Source organism: Agrilus planipennis, unplaced genomic scaffold (assembly GCF_000699045.2).
Source record: "Agrilus planipennis isolate EAB-ADULT unplaced genomic scaffold, Apla_2.0 scaffold139, whole genome shotgun sequence".
Lineage (NCBI taxonomy): Eukaryota > Metazoa > Arthropoda > Insecta > Coleoptera > Buprestidae > Agrilus > Agrilus planipennis.
In genome coordinates, this window is record NW_020438984.1 from 203,382 (window position 1) to 219,612 (window position 16,231).

The 16,231-nt window shown below is 33.1% G+C and overlaps 1 protein-coding gene across 3 annotated transcripts; it reads left to right on the plus strand.

Moving 5' to 3' along the window:
- The first annotated feature begins 618 nt into the window (after window positions 1-618).
- Window positions 619-15,779, plus strand: LOC108737542 (SNF-related serine/threonine-protein kinase). Of its 3 annotated transcripts, none has more exons than XM_018470431.2 (7): window positions 619-1,039; window positions 10,948-11,192; window positions 11,253-11,652; window positions 11,712-11,853; window positions 11,910-12,116; window positions 12,168-12,381; window positions 12,438-15,779. In XM_018470431.2, exons 2-7 carry the CDS (start codon window positions 10,953-10,955, stop codon window positions 13,932-13,934), a joined length of 2,700 nt encoding a protein of 899 aa, XP_018325933.1. In that variant the 5' UTR covers window positions 619-1,039; window positions 10,948-10,952; the 3' UTR covers window positions 13,935-15,779. The 3 variants fall into 3 exon arrangements, with proteins under 3 accessions (XP_018325933.1, XP_018325931.1, XP_018325932.1); XM_018470429.2 differs by lacking the exon at window positions 619-1,039 and adding an exon at window positions 1,185-1,255; XM_018470430.2 differs by lacking the exon at window positions 619-1,039 and adding an exon at window positions 9,601-10,218.
- Window positions 15,780-16,231: the final 452 nt, after the last annotated feature.

Here is a 16,231-nt window from a genome sequence, read left to right on the forward strand (position 1 = left end):
GAAACCCAAATTAAAGATATTTATGGACATGAAGCTATCAACTTCATTGATTATAATCTTAATAAAATAAAAGTGTTAGAATGTGGCGCAAGCTAGAATTTGTGCTGATTTTTCGTTAGGCAAAAATATTGCCACCAATTTATTTCTTTAGCTAGTTCGTGCGGTGGTTACATCTTGATCAAAGAAATTCATGTAACGATATAACGACGTATAATTAATTCATAAGCAGGTAAATGACCAAAAGAAGCCATTGCTTCAATAATGGTACCGTTTTTATTTTGACGTATTTTGTAAAAGAGGTTGCCTAGTTCGAAAAGAATTTGTTTAAATCACTGTTACGGTTCCTTAAGATGTCACTTCGCATTGTAGTAGCGGGCAGTACTGCTAGCGTCCTCTTTGAAAATGCTGACGAAAATATAAAAGAGCGGGAGTTTAACGTCTAGGTATACATATATATCATTACGTATGACCTGAAACATAGATGACCTGAAAGTTCAGTTGAAAAATGCTACTTTACGAAAGATACTGTAGGTACCTACCAGTGTAACTGTGTATTAAGCAAAACAGTAACTTCTGTTAGTTTATTAAATGACACATAAATCAATACTCGCTTTTAGGCTATACCGCTAGGTGGCTTGCGTATGAATCGTTGACTAACAAATTATAAGCAAATTACCTATAAACCACGTAAATAATCTATGTAAAATATTCTAATTGTAAAAGCCTGTTCATATGTGGTTTAAATGTAAAACGAACGTACAAGAGATTCTAGTAAAAGAAAATTGGTTAGTGAAGTTGGGGCGGAAGTGTAAGTACTTTCGTCGTAGTGTAAGCACGACGTACTTATGTACAATTAACTGTCAAGATCTGTCAGTTGGTGAAGTGATTAGTGATTTTAAATTGCAAGTGTTCCATCAATTTCTTAAACTAATAAGCTCCTTGATGTTTAAAATAACTTTACTACAATGCTCTAATGAAGATAATTGAAGAGGACGCAATCCTCTTATCTTTTTGACCTCTTCACTTCCAAGAAACAACAGTAAGTTGCTTTTTAGATTAGGTACCTACCTAAAAATTATCAGTTTATGTAAATAGAAATTTGAAAGAGATTTACAACATGCACTCAAATATTTAGTAGGTATGTAGGCATAGTTATTATGGCATGAAAAATCGCTTGCGAAGATAGTAATTCTATTGAACTTAACAAATCTTACACCTGAAACAGGTTATTTACGAATGTGTGCATCTAATTTTCGTAAGTATGTGTGTTATTGCTCACGTTTTTAATATTGTTAATTGCATGTACATTATAGTGTACTATTACTATAGTATCCTCTACAGATACTTCGTTCATTAGATATTTTAATGATCCTTATGAAAAAACATCAACGGGTAGTTGTCGCTTTATTACTATTATTATTGCTTTCTACGGACACAACACATCTGTGTGCGTATAGGTGCACGTGCACTTAAAAAGTACCTGTTCAATACATTGATACATACATTATAGGCACTTGCTTACATTTGCACACATTCCACACATAACGCCACATAATTAGCATTTAATTGCAATAGGAATAGATATTGTTGTTACTGAAATAATTAATTTGGAGCAACAAATATTTTTTAGTCGAGTCAAAACCTGGGAATGTTGTGCAGCTAAAAGTATTGATAAATGCTTTTTAATTTTATTATAAGTATTGCATATGTACAGTGTTAAAAAAATATATATTACACATGTTATAGAAACACAGGAATAGGTAGGTATGGCTCCTAGGTTGTCCTAGTTCACTGAAATATTGAGTTAGATAGAACCATTCCTTTAGGAAATTTATGAGATGACCTAGATTTTAGATTGTTTTATATTATATCAACTGAATCCGTCCAAATTTGGACAGACGGTTATTGTTGTTGATGGTGCATAGCATTTACATTTTAATCATGGCGATCCCCATACCATAACCTTCCCTAAGCCTTTGGTGTACGGTGGTTTGTCTCATTTTAGAAAGATGTTTTGTCCATGATCTATCTAAACGTTTAAACATAGCAGTACAGTACTGTTGTACAAAATTGCTTTCAGTAAGCGAAGCTGGTTCTGTTGCAGGACATACGGCTCGTATACCAACGGTTCGTGTACTATTCGCGCGTGACTACTTTTTTTAATTTGTTTATTTTTACTAATTTCTTTTTTGACGGATATGATAATGATCAAAAGATTACGATGGGAAAGACAGCGCTGTTATGTATTTTCTTGTATTTTATAATCATTAATCTAATTCTTACATAGTCATAATAATAACTTAATAACGGCTTTACATGTTTAATAGATTGACACTAAAAATCCAATGAAATGAAGGGTATAATGTGCATTATTAACGTTGCTATGGTCACTGCAAAAACAGACAATCAATACAAACAGGCGATCTATTTTACGAATTTTTTTGTATTTCTATCACATATAAAGATTGGATATCTTATTATAGCTTTCATGGTGTTAACGATTCTCCATGAATTATTTCATAATTAATATTATTTAGACATTTGAAGAAAGTGTGTCCATCACTGGCCACAGGTGCAGGTTATGTCAGCATCACCCCAACGCATTTACTAGATTCGGCATAGTATATTTGAATATATAATTCATCGTTTTTATTTTACAGTTGGTATCAGAAACAGTCAAATAAACTAATTTTTGGAATTACGTGAAAGCTTATCTTGCACCTTATAATCAAGTCGCCTTTTCTATTTAAATGGACCTTGAACATGATGAATTCCACTAAATATAGCATTGTACTACAGATGGCGTTTACCGCGTCATTTGTGGTATTTTATAAAATGCGCTGTAAAGACAGCAGGTAAAGATTGGTACTATTCGTTTCAAGAAGTTAGAGATATTCCGCTTCCCTTTATTAGGATGCGCTGTAGCGTAATTCCAAATTCAATCATATTTGCCTGCGTATCTCATTTCTTCACCGATCATCGAGCGAGAGCTAGACAAAAGTGTACACTACTATTTGCAAAATTATTTAAATTGCGTTGTTAAAATTTAAGAATATTCTTTATGTGTTCTGTGGAAACTGTCTGCGAGGCGGTGATGTTCGGTGTCGATGTGTTCATATTTGTTTATATTTTTTATAGTTATTTTAGTTTGTATTTTTTTTGTATAACTGTATATCATATCTATTACTTGTAATTCTATATAACTTCAAATTTTGTGTTGCAAACAGCTTTGGGCCTCTTTATTATACCCTTCAGGTAGGTACCAAATGTTGGGAAAGTCCGAGTCCCCAACTACGTCACGCCGGACTTTCTCTGGGTACCTGAAGGGTGCATAGCAACAAAAGTAGCGTTGACCAAGGGGTCTGTTACTAAGAGGCGTGTCCTATTTTGGTGTAGACTATTTAAGTCCTGGACCAAGATAGAGATTGATTATTATTCATTATATTCAATTACAAGTTAAAACCAAATTCAAATTAAAACAAAACCAAATTCAAACAAAATCAAACTATACAACAATTACAATTCGACTTCAATCAATCAATTTATATTCAAATCAATTTATATATCAAATCAAGAAATAAATTGTAAATAGTGTAAATAAAGTGCAATTAAGAAAAGCAGTCTATTAATTCGAAGAAAATTAACCAAAAGAGCCTTCGGCGGGATACCGCCATATACATCGCCAACAGAATACAACAAACACATTCAAACAGGTGATGAGATCCAATAATATCGAAATCGCGATCTGCGTCTGGGGATTTCAACAGAACACTGACGACTTCAAATTTGTTTGTTAAATCGTCTTTTCTTTTTTTGCGGTTTGTCTCTGCGAATAATGGAGGAATGTTAACTTCTTCTGAAATCATCAAGGCTGCGTTCTCCATGAGTGCATTATGCGCATTGCCCAGTTTTTTTTTGTAATGACAGTAGGGCATTAATTTATTCATAAATGATTTCTATTTTTGTGTGGCTACTTGGTTTCAATTTCAAGTAAGGTACATTACGTCCCTTCATAACGTTCAGATGATGAAGGAAATATACCTATAAAATTTTGACCAAATTAAAAAAGAATTTAGCTGTCAAACTATATTTAGCTGCATTATTGACCAAAGGATTAGATGTATGCTAATTGCAATGTATGATAAAGGAACATAGATTTGCAAATTGTAGGTTTACCTACCTGTATGAACACCATTGTGCTTACTTTTCATATTACTTTTATTGATATACTTACTTATCCTCGGTAACCTAAAGTTTCTAAACGGTGTTGCAAATGGGATTATTATTCTTGAACACATGGCGCCATTTTTTACTCGAAAAAGTAACGTCAATACATTTTTCTTATGTTAAATCAGGTTAGGTTAGGTTATGGTTTAGTTAGGTTGAGTTTGTAATTAATATCGATTTTATACAAAATGGCGCGATTTTTCGATTTTGAAGGTCCAATAACCGCTCTAATACCGAGTGGGATTATACTGGGTATTCTAAATCGGGCTTGAAATGTTTCCCAAATTAGCCGTAAAGGCAAAAAATGAGCCTCGAACCGGAAAATCCGAAAGCGATTTAGCCTATTATAATTTTGTTCAATATTATAGCTGTTGTCGGACGTCTAGATCGAAAAATGACGTTATTTAACTTTCTGATTAGTAGTTTACATCGCTAACGGCTAATTAAGAGCCCGGTTTTTAACCGATTAGGATTTTCCCAACTGATTTGACACGTATGGTAAGCTGACCCCATTTAAAGTTAGTATGTAAACTGGTTTTCTAGTTTCCCGGGTCGAGGCTTATTTTTCGCTTTCACAGATAATTTGAGACTAATTTACGGCTAATTATCCGATGGTTTATATTTTTGCCTGCTAATTTTGCTATGCCATCTTCAAAGAGGTGAGTTTACTCGACCTCCATTTTGGTTCTAACTACTGGAAAAAAGGCATAATGGTTACGTTAAATGAGGCTCGTGATATCATGTTTATTTACTTTTATAGTAACTTGATTGTTCTGCCTTTCTGTGGCATTCAGAGATTGCTGTTGATACCCTGAAAGTATGTACAATATGTCCATTAAAGGTGATTTTCGAACTCTGTTATTCTGTGGTAGCTGTCCTGTTGCATCTTTTTATTGTTTCACTTCTTGGAAAATTATATTTTACGTAATAATATTAGTTTTTTTCAATTATTTTATGCGCAATTTACGGCTTTCTATATCCCAATGAATTTTCGTATCGTTATCCTCACATTTACGAGACGGGAAAAGTTTCAGAGGATTATAAACGGAACGTGGTAGTAACCATACCAAAAAAAAAAAGAGGCGTGGATAGGTGTGAGACATTTAGAACAATTATCCTAATTTCCCATGCGTCAGAAATCTTAACTAAAATCATACAGAGGAGAATGGAAAAAAAGTCGGAAGAACTAGTAGGGGAAGATCAATTTGAGTTTAGAAGAAATAGAGAAACGCGGGAGGACATTCTAGCTTTACGGGAAACAATAGGGAAAACGATAAAAACAGAAAAAGTGCGTACATAGGATTTGTAGATTTAGAGAAAGCTTTTGACAATGTTAAATGGGACAAGACAAGACTGCGGAAAAGAAAATGTTAGAAGCGTTCGAAATATGGTGTTACAGACGAATGATGAGGATACCGTGCATAGAGAAGGTTAGAAATGAAGAGATATTAGAAAGAATAGGAGAACAAAGGACTCTATGGAAGTCAATAAGAAATAGGCTAGATGGGTTGGTAGGACACCTCGGGTATGAAGGTCTAGTCAGAAACGTATTAGAGGCAGAAACGGGAGTTAGGAGGGGTAGAGGTAGATCTCGATTAGATTACTGTTTAAAACAAATAGCAAAGGATGTAGGTTGTTCTAGTTTTAGAGAAATGTGAAGATTAGCTCACGATACGAAAGAGTGGAGGTGTGTGTCTGACCAGTATTAGGACAGACGATCTTATGATGATTATGACCGTCACATCGTAAATGGTATTTTTGTAATATTTAACAAAAAATTAATATCCAGCTAGTGAGGTGGCTTGAAAGGGACAAAAATTGAATGGAACGTGTAGGATAGAAACCAATCTACTTGCGCTAGAAGCTTAGACTTTCGGTTGTCAATTGGTCTATTATGTGTATCGTTACATGAAAGGGACATTTTTTTTTACACCAAAACGTTACAATTTTCTATTATATTTTATAATAGTAGTTTGTTGTTAAACAAATATGTCCACAACTATTTCTGTATTTGAAATAAAGACAGAAATATTAACAAACTGTGCTTAAGTACATTGTCAATTAACTTATATGTGATGAGCACAGGACATCTCTTGTTTCCATTGCGTTGACTAAATGTGTGCTTTCTACTTACTTTTTAGTTGTTTTACACGACTGGTTTTTGGAACAATTGTTTTCATATTTGGAATATTGGTTCGGTTTTATGTGTTAATCGGATGTGCTTTTCTATTTTCTGTAAAAGTATTTTAATTGCGTAACACTACATTGAAACGTAGTTTCATTTTTTTACGTTGCTGAATTAACTATTTAATTTTTTAGTTCACTTTCTCAAATACAACTATTTTTATTTTTAATATAGACCTGTTACATCAAAGGTCACCATATAGTTTTGTTTTTAAAGTTTTTCAATTTGACAGTATAAACTTAGGATTTTTCTTCCCCAGTGTGAGTTTTAGGTACCTACAAAGATATATGTATGGAACTGTAGGTTAAATATGTGCTAGAATTTTCGTTAATAAACGGTAATATTACTTATAACACCTTATACTATGTTTACGTATATTGTTACACAGAAATTTTGTCGTTTTGGTTGGATTGGATCATTACGAACAATATTACCACGTGCTTTTCCATTTTTTATTGGCACCAGGCCCGTATTTCTTCTATGTGAAGTTTCTGAACAGTTCGTCTCTAACAGATAGAACCGCAGTGAATTCAGCCTTGTAATTTTGTACATGTCTTCAAATGTGATTTTTTTATCAAACACATGCTCTATAAAATGAACTTTAACATGCGGAGCAGCAGTGTCTTGCGCATGGACTTCAAATGTTTCTCAATTCAATGTTAAGACTTTCCTCTGGAAGCTTAGGTAAAATTCATATGTCCGGAGAGCACCCAAGTCTATGATTACGTCGCAGAAATCAGCACTGTATCCCATTTATGCATGTATGCATTCTGTGATAAAAAGTCCGCATTTCTAATTGTTTTACTAATTGCTGGTAATCACCATTTCTTCAAGTCGTAGTGCATTTAAAATTTCCCCAGTACCATCATGCATGGCGCAGATAAGTGCAGTGATTTTCTTCCATGTCCATGCATTAGACCCTGTAGGTGCCTGTGTAAAGAAAGTAGTCCATAAAGTGTTCTCATCAAACTTGGTAGTTATATGGATACTTTCGATGGAGGTTTCTTAAATGGCGGTCATGCTGCCTTGCTTTCCGGAAAGCTAGAGTTGTTTTCAGCTTTTTCATTCATATATTCATTTTCTTAATTTGGCATTCTAGTATTTTTCTGGTTTGGTCAATTTTTCAATTATTTACTAGTGCTAGGGAACTTAATTTTTTGCGTGCTTACATGTTGAGATGTAATGTAAATAGTGGTGTATACTAAAATATCTTGAAGTCCCTCGGGAGTATGATATTCTTTTCACTAAAAATAACATACATTAAAAAGGTTTTCTAGGGAAAGTAACATTTATAACAAGAAGTTGTGCACTAGATTTTGTTGCAAAAGCAGAAAAAGAATACTGTCACACTGTCAAGTACAGAAGTCGAATATGTAACAATATCAGGGGCTTCTGAGGAGGCAAGGGTTTGTTATTAGAATTGAAAGGTGTTAAGCATTGCCTTGTACGTACAATAATAATATTGATGTACAAAAATTAACAGTTAATCCCAATTTGAATAAAAAAATATGAATATTAAGTACGATTTTATTAGAGAAGTTATTGTTCTTAGTACTGCTGAACATAAATAAGTATTGAAGTGATTTCGTAAAGTGTTGGAAGTAGCTGAGCAATTATGGCAACAGGTTTGTTAATAGGTATAGGTATTTAATTAACATACCGAAATTTTATAATTATAGGACTTTTTTTACGTAAACAACTTTCTCAAGAAACCACTGATGTTCACATTGATCTCGAAATAGAAATACCTTAAAACCGCGAAACTACGTACAATGTCAGCTTCTAAAGTCCAACTTAATCTCTAAGAGTTTTAAACCTCAAAACATAAAGATAGTAAACTCTATCAGAAAATAATTTAAATTGTTTATTTGACATAATAATAACTGAAGAAATAGCATTTTCTCACGTACAGTAGATTAAGATAAACATGTGATGCGTTATCGTATTAGCAACCATTCAAAAATCCAGGTGTTTTCAATGCTTTGTTTTAAAAACTAATTTGTCTTCCCAATACATGTCATCATCATCATCATCATCATAGGGTCGTCAGTCCTAAGACTGGTTGGACACGTACCTCCACTCTTTCCTATCCTGAGCTAAACTTCGCATTTCCCTAAAACTAGAACAACCCACACCCTTCACTATTTGTGAACAGTAATCTAACATGTGTTCAATTAAATTTAATAGGTGTAAATGGCGTCTTGGTTCATTAAAAAGAAACTGAATAATAGATACTTTTATGTAAATGGCATATGCAAATACAATTATCCAAAAATATAACAAGAATATTTATTTTACGATTGTTGTTTTCATTACAAATAATCTATATGATTATTGTTTTTATTTTTAATATAGACCTGTTACATCAAAGGTCACCATATAGTTTTGTTTTTAAAGTTTTTCAATTTGACAGTATAAACTTAGGATTTTTCTTCCCCAGTGTGAGTTTTAGGTACCTACAAAGATATATGTATGGAACTGTAGGTTAAATATGTGCTAGAATTTTCGTTAATAAACGGTAATATTACTTATAACACCTTATACTATGTTTACGTATATTGTTACACAGAAATTTTGTCGTTTTGGTTGGATTGGATCATTACGAACAATATTACCACGTGCTTTTCCATTTTTTATTGGCACCAGGCCCGTATTTCTTCTATGTGAAGTTTCTGAACAGTTCGTCTCTAACAGATAGAACCGCAGTGAATTCAGCCTTGTAATTTTGTACATGTCTTCAAATGTGATTTTTTTATCAAACACATGCTCTATAAAATGAACTTTAACATGCGGAGCAGCAGTGTCTTGCGCATGGACTTCAAATGTTTCTCAATTCAATGTTAAGACTTTCCTCTGGAAGCTTAGGTAAAATTCATATGTCCGGAGAGCACCCAAGTCTATGATTACGTCGCAGAAATCAGCACTGTATCCCATTTATGCATGTATGCATTCTGTGATAAAAAGTCCGCATTTCTAATTGTTTTACTAATTGCTGGTAATCACCATTTCTTCAAGTCGTAGTGCATTTAAAATTTCCCCAGTACCATCATGCATGGCGCAGATAAGTGCAGTGATTTTCTTCCATGTCCATGCATTAGACCCTGTAGGTGCCTGTGTAAAGAAAGTAGTCCATAAAGTGTTCTCATCAAACTTGGTAGTTATATGGATACTTTCGATGGAGGTTTCTTAAATGGCGGTCATGCTGCCTTGCTTTCCGGAAAGCTAGAGTTGTTTTCAGCTTTTTCATTCATATATTCATTTTCTTAATTTGGCATTCTAGTATTTTTCTGGTTTGGTCAATTTTTCAATTATTTACTAGTGCTAGGGAACTTAATTTTTTGCGTGCTTACATGTTGAGATGTAATGTAAATAGTGGTGTATACTAAAATATCTTGAAGTCCCTCGGGAGTATGATATTCTTTTCACTAAAAATAACATACATTAAAAAGGTTTTCTAGGGAAAGTAACATTTATAACAAGAAGTTGTGCACTAGATTTTGTTGCAAAAGCAGAAAAAGAATACTGTCACACTGTCAAGTACAGAAGTCGAATATGTAACAATATCAGGGGCTTCTGAGGAGGCAAGGGTTTGTTATTAGAATTGAAAGGTGTTAAGCATTGCCTTGTACGTACAATAATAATATTGATGTACAAAAATTAACAGTTAATCCCAATTTGAATAAAAAAATATGAATATTAAGTACGATTTTATTAGAGAAGTTATTGTTCTTAGTACTGCTGAACATAAATAAGTATTGAAGTGATTTCGTAAAGTGTTGGAAGTAGCTGAGCAATTATGGCAACAGGTTTGTTAATAGGTATAGGTATTTAATTAACATACCGAAATTTTATAATTATAGGACTTTTTTTACGTAAACAACTTTCTCAAGAAACCACTGATGTTCACATTGATCTCGAAATAGAAATACCTTAAAACCGCGAAACTACGTACAATGTCAGCTTCTAAAGTCCAACTTAATCTCTAAGAGTTTTAAACCTCAAAACATAAAGATAGTAAACTCTATCAGAAAATAATTTAAATTGTTTATTTGACATAATAATAACTGAAGAAATAGCATTTTCTCACGTACAGTAGATTAAGATAAACATGTGATGCGTTATCGTATTAGCAACCATTCAAAAATCCAGGTGTTTTCAATGCTTTGTTTTAAAAACTAATTTGTCTTCCCAATACATGTCATCATCATCATCATCATCATCATAGGGTCGTCAGTCCTAAGACTGGTTGGACACGTACCTCCACTCTTTCCTATCCTGAGCTAAACTTCGCATTTCCCTAAAACTAGAACAACCCACACCCTTCACTATTTGTGAACAGTAATCTAACATGTGTTCAATTAAATTTAATAGGTGTAAATGGCGTCTTGGTTCATTAAAAAGAAACTGAATAATAGATACTTTTATGTAAATGGCATATGCAAATACAATTATCCAAAAATATAACAAGAATATTTATTTTACGATTGTTGTTTTCATTACAAATAATCTATATGATTATTGTTTTTATTTTTAAGTCAAAATGTATCGCAGTCCAAATGTGGGCGGCAGAGGAGGAGGTGTGCTAAGCTTACGTTCCAACTCTGCGGGTGTCTATGATGGTAAAATTGCCGGACTTTATGATCTCGAAGAAACTTTGGGCAGAGGACATTTCGCAGTCGTAAAATTAGCACGACACGTTTTCACAGGCGAGAAAGTTGCCGTAAAAGTTATAGACAAAAGTAAACTTGATGATGTTTCTAAAGCCCATCTATTTCAAGAGGTATGTTACAGTAACATTGTGTTCTAATAACAAAAATTATTTACATTCTTTTGAAACTAGGTTCGATGTATGAAGCTGGTGCAACATCCTAATGTAGTACGTCTCTATGAGGTAATAGATACTGCCACTAAGCTTTATCTTATTCTCGAGCTCGGTGATGGTGGCGATCTCTACGATTATATTATGCGTCACGAGTCAGGTCTATCGGAGCAATTAGCGAAAGATTACTTTCGTCAAATTGTGAGAGCTATTTCCTATTGCCACCGTCTACATGTGGTTCATCGTGACCTTAAACCTGAGAATGTTGTGTTTTTTGAAAATCTAGGTGTTGTAAAGTTAACCGATTTTGGATTCAGTAATAAATTCTGCCCTGGACAAAAGCTTGAAACTTCCTGTGGAAGTTTAGCTTATTCCGCTCCAGAAATACTTTTAGGAGATTCTTACGATGCTCCAGCTGTTGGTATGCAGATAATATTTAATTTTATTCATTAAGAGTGCACATTTGTTTTGATTTTTTAGACGTGTGGTCTTTAGGGGTGATTTTATATATGCTAGTTTGTGGCCATGCGCCTTTTCAGGAGGCAAATGATTCTGAAACGCTTACTATGATTATGGACTGCAAATATAGTGTACCGTTACATATTTCTACCGAATGTAAAGAGTAAGTAACTCTTGAAGTGATATTTAAAATGACCAATTCCAAAATTTTTTTTGTAGTTTAATTTCGAGAATGTTGATACGAGATCCTGAGAAGCGAGCAACACTAACAGAAATTGCTAAACATCCATGGTTAAAACAAAAGAAGGAAGACCACATTGACATTTTGCCCTTAGTATCTCGTGAACAACTCTGTGACGAGGATCATAATTTTATTGTACAAAAAATCGTCAATGGAAACATTGCCACCAAAGAGGAAATTCAAGAGTGTGTTTATTATATTTATGTTTTATTACGTTCTTATAATATCTATTGTAGGAGCTTGGATAAAAATGCGTATAATCATATAACTGCCACATATTATCTATTGGCTGAACGCAAATTAAGGTCCAAGAGACAAGAACAAGTTAGCATAAACAAAAAGAGACCAGAAAATTTATCTGTTAGTCAAAACGTCAACAGAAGTAATGGAAATTCTGTGGGTACTCCATGCTTACTAGCGGTACCTCGCACTCCAGGAGATTTACCGCAGGTAAATTGAATATTAAAGAACAGATAATTATATACTATCTAATGTTTTACTTCTAGAGATCTCGTAAGTGCAGTATAGTACAAGAAGATGAAGAGGAAGAAGATCTTTCTGGACGCGAAGATTCTCAGACCCATGGTTCGTTGAATAGACGTGGCTCACGTTCAGAAGGACGGTTAAATCTTACAGTTCAGGGGTGCTTAAATGAAAAAGAGTTCAAAAATGAAGAGAAAAAACGCGAAATACATAAGCCTGTTGTAAAGCAATTTTCTCATTCTATTACTAATAACCAACAGAAAACTGTTATCAGTCAACACAGTCCCTCAAAGTGGCACAAGAGTAACAGCGTCCCTCAACCGATTCCTCACAAGCCTAAAAAGATTCCTGATGTTGTTTCGACAAGTATTTTAAACGAGTCTTCAACAATCTCGATACCTGTCCTCACTAATTCTCCTTATCCACCTCAGAAGTTCGCCCCAAATTTTAAGACAATGCCCTCACCTACACGAACCTCGCCTGTTATACCATCACCCTTACAGCTTAACGAAATATTTGAAGAGGGAGATGGAATTGACAGTAATCTTCATCATTCATCAAGAAATATTGTCAGTCGAAATCAAAAAAGGGTTTCATATGAACATAGACGTTCAAAATTTCATAAAAGCAGGACTGCGTCCTGCAGCTCATCAGATGCTAGCGATGATGATAGTGAAAATCGTAAAAAGAGAGCGCATAAATTCAATTCTACTAAAGAGGAACCTTTAAAAGGTAGGCGAGATTCTCATGATGACAGTAGTGACTCCCAGGAGCCTGGTACAGGAACAAGCACTGGAGGATCATCTTCCATTAAACCTCCAATTATCACTCAAACGACACAGAATACTTCAACTAAGACACGTAATACTTCAAATAACAACAATAATTCAAATAATAATTCTGGGAGAAAGAATGCCAATAATTTAACTGAGGCAAATTTAATGAAAAAGCACAAAATTATAAAACGTCGAAATGGAGAAACTCGTTTACGTGAAAGTCAGTCTCTTAATAGAATTACTGAAGTACAAGAAGAAATTCAGTCGGTTGTTCTGACGACAACTATTACAACTACACAGGGTGTTACAAGCTCTTCTAAAGCTCGTAGTTTAGGTGCACGGATATGGCACGGTTTAACAACTGGAGCTATTAAAACAAACATGGAAGAAAAACATATAGGCGATAACAAGCAACTCCGGAGGGCCGCTAAACCTACAGTAGAACTGAAAGAGGACGCTAAGAAAAAAACTTTAATTGGAAAGTACTTGCAAGTGCAACGTAAATTGTCTCTACCATTACCAGCATTTCTGAATAAAAGCCGTTTATATAAGGCCCAGTCGTGTAGTTCTATAGTACATGCCAAAACTCTTCCTGGAGATACAAATAAAATGCAGCGTGCTAAAAGTGTAGTGCGAAATATTGAACTTAATAAGTTTGTTACGTTGAATGAAGTGTGCAACGAAATTACGGGGATATGCAAAGAACATTTTGGACAGGCTTCAAAATGCTGCAGCTTTTGCTAGCCCTGTGAATCGACGACGAAACTATAGCGAGATATATGCCTCCAATTAAACTAATCGAAAAAGTGGGGGAATATCTTATGATGGGAATGCAGGTTGTGTGCCAATTAATTCATGGTGTTTGTACTGGTACTTCAATACTGAAATCATGGGATAGGAGGTTCACGATGATTAGTTTGTTCTGTAGAGCTCAAATTTTATTACACGTTGTATAATTATGGCAAATGATTTTATAGTAACGTTATACACATATTTATATTTATTTTAGTTTAAGATCGTATCATGTGCTACTATTACTAAAATACTTATAAACCAAAGCAATGCTGCAACAGCGCTATATATAGATGAAAAGACAAATATTTTGACAGTATGCTTTTCAAAGAATTTTTAGAGTAGAAGACAGCAAATACTTATCCTTTGCTAGAAAATGTTATATTTAATTTATATTTATTTCAGAAGTATTTATCAGCTATTGTCGGCTTTTTAAATACAAAACTAAAATTTGATAGCTGCTACGTATACACAAAGTACATGTTGAAATAATCTATATTAAACGAACCTAAAATTACATACATGTATCGATATCTGTTCAAGTGCAGACTTTTCCCTTGTTGGGTTTTTAAATATAAAATACTGTTACTTGTGTTGTTAAATTTGATAAAACTTCTTTTAACATAAAGATAGTTACCTGTAAACTGCCAACAGAAAAGAAAATTTTTATTTTAACGAATCTACTTCAAGAATGTTGCATTGTAGATGACGGTTTATTATTTCTAGTTTTGTACATAAGTATGCCTTAATTAATACAAATTCTTGTTTTATTTTTAATAATTGACATACTGCGAAATATATGATATAAAGTTCAGAATTTCAGAGTCACGAATAACTGACAATCATTAATGAAGGTGTTTTCGAAGACTGAGTATGTTTAGTTTTTGCGAACATAAAATTTGTGATTTTTTTTATTGTACGAGAGTTTCTAAAGTGAGCATAAGCCACATGTTCTTTATTAATTGATTCGTTTTAACAATCATGTAAACATAATATCCCTCTGCTGTACTCTATTCTATTTGAAATTTAATTGTACTTATAAGAAATTTTGAAAGAAATGTTTTTGATATTGCTTTTTCTCTTATGATAGTACTGATAGTATTACTCGTTTCATGATGTATACTGCCTGTATAATATATTAAATCGGTGCTAATAAAAACTGCAGTTAGTCTTCCAGTTATCTACACTTACATTAAGTTTAAAATAACTGGGATAATAATTGTTTTTATTGTAATGAAATTGTACAAGTATCTAAAATTTAATCTAAAAAGCAAATCAGTCTAATAATAATGTGTGGTGTTTAAATTGTGCAATACTTATAAATTAATATAATTATCCATATCTTTTGATGCAAAAAGAGAACCCTAAAATTAATTATTGTTAATTATACACTATAAATTAATTATGTTTGTAATTGTTTAATTGATGCCGTTGGATAATTGTTCAGAATATACACCGAATTTCCTTTTAGAGGGATATTCAATATCAGTATGTGCCATGCACAAAATGAATGTAATTCTGCAAACTTTGGAACGGAAAGAAAACATTCAGTATTCTTTTTTTCTTTTTATGTTAAACACGGCTGTCCAATACCTCTTCTTTGTAAATTATGTTTAAGAATGTTAATATTCTAAGTGTGTCTACTATATTCCTCATGTAACGGCTGAAAATAAAACTAAAGTACATACGTAGCTATTATTGATGTCAAGCCGGTCTTGTCGTTAGAAATAGCTATTACACCTTATATGTGCATATGTGTGTGCGGAAAATAAATAAAATAATATGATGAGTTTTACTTTTATGAGTTAATTACAATATAATCGCCTTTTAGTTCTTCTTGTCATATTAAGAATTCGCAGATATACTATAATAACGAGCAACATGTAATATACGAGACTGTTCCAAATAAATGCTGATGATTTAAACTAGTGACGTGAACAATATGAATTTAATTTCTTCCTAGGCTAGCTACTATTTCAACAATAATAGTAGTAGTAGTAGTGATAGTAAAAACAGATGTTTTGGATTTCTTAATAGTTAATGCTTATTAATATTTTTAAATTCTAAGATTTGAAAAGTTTATGGATTTTAAGTTGCTTATAAATTTGACAGTTTTGTTTTTTACTTTTGTTTAAAATAAGCGTTTGGAATGCGTTTCTATTTCTATAATAAACTCGATAAGTATTTTGTCTTACTAGCTACGATATATTCAAAAGTACAGCAGAATGTGTATTACGCTTGACATTGAA

What these genes read in the sequence shown, in the direction of transcription:
- LOC108737542 (XM_018470429.2), top strand. An exon ending in ACCAAAGAGGAAATTCAAGA is followed by an intron (nt 12,117 to 12,167) that starts GTGTGTTTATTA and finishes TATCTATTGTAG; the next exon opens with GAGCTTGGATAAAAATGCGT. An exon ending in CTCCAGGAGATTTACCGCAG is followed by an intron (nt 12,382 to 12,437) that starts GTAAATTGAATA and finishes TTTTACTTCTAG; the next exon opens with AGATCTCGTAAGTGCAGTAT.